Below are 3597 nucleotides of genomic sequence, written 5' to 3'. Positions count from 1 at the left end.
CTCCGCGCTACAGGCAGGCGCGCCAACCACTACGCCACGGCGCCGGTGTCATATCCTCGCGACTCCCATAGACCGTTGTTAATTGTTTAAAACACAATCAGAATATTTGGATATTATGTGCTAAAGGTGTCCAAGCTTCCCCCACACTACTATATAGTATTTTGGTTTCCAAGTTACAATCTTTAGTTGGTTGTGAACGTGTAACACGATGCAACAATAGAGTCTTACGCCTTTGTGTCGCAATTTTGTATTGTACAACTATACAGTACTCGCTTCTACAGTTGGATACGGTTCCCGAATAACAATGGAGACCAATATAGCGTGACTGTGACGAACAATAAAAAAGAGTTGGCGCTTATGACGTAAGTTGTATGATGAATCGCGCAAAGACAATAATACATTTGCATATAAGTTTCCTTATGTTGGCCCTATACCCCCTGAATCTATTTTCTACGTTGGTGAAATACATGTAGTATACTGAAGAGTAGGACACTTTAGCGCATAATATCCAAATATTCTGATCATGTTTTAAACAATTAACAACGGCATATGGGAGTCGTGAGGATACGGTTTTATAATTCTTTGAATGTTCTTTGTTTAGTACAAAATGGGACCAGAAAATAGAATAAAAGGTGTCCCATCTTCCCCCACCCTACTATATATATTAATCCGCAGATGAATACTTTTAACTTAAATGCTCACTGCAGCCAGAAAACTTCTTCAAATACAACTTGCAACATTAAGTTACTTATTAACTTTTAGAAACACAAACAATGGCCAAGGCAGTTAACATATATCTTCCTATAGATACCTTAACATAACATAACGATTATTTGCATTTCTAAAATGACTTGAACCATATTGAAAATTGAACCATATCCAAAACATGAGACAAGAATCGAAACAAAAACCTTTAAAACTGAACATTTTGATCAAATAAATACAAGAAATAAAACGTGCGGTCGCCGCCTTAAAAACGACATAAATACAACAATACATATTTAACAACTTTGAACTGTTTGCTGTTTTGCCACAATTTTTATTCATTATTTTAAAAACATGCCGTTTAATATAAATATGTTTTAAGGCTAAATCTGCTTCAAAAATCTAGTCTGTTTCCGACTATCCGATCATTTACCTTCTGCCTGGTATAACAGAAATAACATAATAGCTTTGATACACAGTAAAAGCTAAACTATATAGCAAGTTGGGCTACCCCACTTAACAGTTAGACCAGCTACATCAGCGACAGAGGAACTACCCACGTCTCAGGTGTATGGTGACACAGAACGTAGGCTACTTCCTCATTTTTTTCAAATACCAGGGAATTACCCAGGTTTTTGGTGCCACGTATTGGCTATATAGCAGGGTGGGGTAAGATGGGATAAAAAGTTTCTAATCTTTTTTTGTCCCATTTGGTAGTAAACAAAGAATATTCAAACAATTATAAAACCGCAACCATTACAACTCCCAGCATGGACCCTTGTTAATTATTTAAAACACGATCAGAATTTCTGGATATTATGTGCTAAAGGTGTCCCATCTCTCCCCACCCTACATAGATATCTACGCTTGACTAGAACGCCCGCTTTACTGTGAAGCAGAATTTCCAAGAGAATTTATAACTTTTGTGACGTATTAACTAAATATATCATTCTCAATGTAGCATAGGATTCAATGCATATATGTGCTTGTATATAGTAGGGTGGGGGAAGATGGGACATCTTTTCATTCTATTCTCTCGTCACATTTGGTAGTAAACAAAGAACATTAAAAGAATTATGAAACTGTATACTCACGACACCCATAAAACGTTATTAATTGTTTAAAACACGATCAGGATGAATAGATATAATGTGCCAAGGTGTCCCATCTTCCCCTACTCTACTATACAATGAATAATCAAATACAGGCGTCCTATTTGGCAAGTAAGTGGCCATATAGGTTCATTTTAGTCGAACAGTTGTTTCTATTCACTGTTATGGTCGAATAAATATATCTCAAAATGGCGAATCATCAAAATCGGCGGATTATTGTAAGGCGCCGAATGGCCCGCAATTCCCAGAGAAGTCCTGGCAGCTTATACGTTGCAGAGTCAGCAACTTTTTTCATTGCACAGCCCAAATCGCAGTTTAAAATTTGTCGCGCGCGCCGCACATGGAAAACTCGCGTATTTTAATAACAATTTATTAAAAACGAGAATAAGAACACAAACGCTTTAAACCGCGGTAAGTTTGGTTGATTAGTGCGATGTTGCTTGACTTTCGAAAGCTTTTCCATGTCTGGTTTCAAAGAAGAAGCAAGATGAAGTATTCCGTCTAAATGCGAATCAGTGATTTGTGTTCGCATTTTGTTCTTATTAAGTTTCATTTTTGAGAATAATTGCTCGCACATGTAGGTGTTGCCGAAAACGCAGGCCATCTTTTGCGTGTTCTATGAAATGTCCGAAATTCGTCAGTGGTTTATTTCTGATAAAAATCGACCAAGGAAATTCCATCGATGTGAAACTATGGTTTCAGTGTCTTTCAATGAAAACGCCAGGTATAGAGTAACAGGTTTATTACCTTCAATGAAAACAACCTCAAAACAACTGTTGCTACTTCGAAGCAGCGTCAACAGAACAAACTATATAGTAGGGTAGGGAAAGATGGGACACCTTTAGCTCTTAATATCCAAATACCCTGATCGTGTTTTAAACAAATAACAACGGCCAATGGGAGTCCTGAAGATACAGTTTTTTATTTAAATTTTTTTGTTTACTATACAAATGACACGAGAAACAGAATGATAAGGTGTCCCATCTTACCCCTCCTACTACAACAGCAAACATAGGCATTGTACTTTCAATTATAAAGCTATGGAGATGGCAGCTTTAGAACAGGAACTAATGTTTCTACACAATAACGGTTTCTGCATTCTATGAAATGATTGAGGCGTCACCAGGCACTGATGACATGAACTGAATAACTTCGTTTTGTAAATCCTAGGAAAAAAAGGGTTTAAAAGTGCAAATTAATATGGTGGACAAAGTTTATTAATAAAATAAAAAAGAACTGGACAAAAAAAATTAAAAAAACATGAACGTATAGAAAAACTGGACAAAATATGACAAAAAAAATTTTATTTATATTTTCTATTGTAGAGTATTTTGTATTTACTTACTTGTACCAGTTGAGTCTTATCGTATTGATGTCTGTGTTTGTAGATACTCCTTGTAAGGATCGAATACAAACGTTCTAGATCAGCTATGTCTAACTTTGATGTGACCTGCAGGAAAAAAAACTTTTTTGTTTTGTTTCTGAAAAATCAAATTTTTGTTTCAGAAAAAAATATTTTTATTTTTCTTTTTTTCGACATATCAACATTTTACCAAGTTAGAGCAACCAATACCACGATTAAATCTTCAATCTATGTTTTAAATACGTACATATATGTATATATGTATGTATGAACTATGTATGTGCCTATGTATTTAATTTTTATGCATGTATTTATGTATTAAATAACAATCTTAAATCAAAATGTAAAACACCATTTAAACACAAAACAAGTCAAACCACGCACCTACAATGTAAACCTAAATCCCAATGTAAACTT

At 35.1% G+C, this 3597-nt stretch overlaps 1 protein-coding gene across 1 annotated transcript in view; it reads right to left on the bottom strand.

The window, feature by feature from the left end:
- Positions 1–2544: 2544 nt before the first annotated feature.
- The window catches only part of LOC100180970 (ATPase family AAA domain-containing protein 2), an 18143-nt gene continuing 17090 nt past the window's right edge, over positions 2545–3597 (bottom strand). Inside the window, exons 22-23 of the mRNA XM_026836195.1 lie at positions 3163–3267; positions 2545–2983 (exon numbers count right to left, since the gene is read on the bottom strand). Of these exons, the coding sequence (XP_026691996.1) occupies positions 2918–2983; positions 3163–3267 (171 nt within the window). The 3' untranslated portion in view covers positions 2545–2917. The remainder of the gene's footprint in view (positions 2984–3162; positions 3268–3597) is intronic.

This window comes from Ciona intestinalis, chromosome 1 (assembly GCF_000224145.3).
Source record: "Ciona intestinalis chromosome 1, KH, whole genome shotgun sequence".
Classification (NCBI taxonomy): domain Eukaryota; kingdom Metazoa; phylum Chordata; class Ascidiacea; order Phlebobranchia; family Cionidae; genus Ciona; species Ciona intestinalis.
The sequence above is the reverse complement of the archived record's forward strand: the minus strand, read 5'-3'. Positions and strand labels throughout refer to the sequence as shown.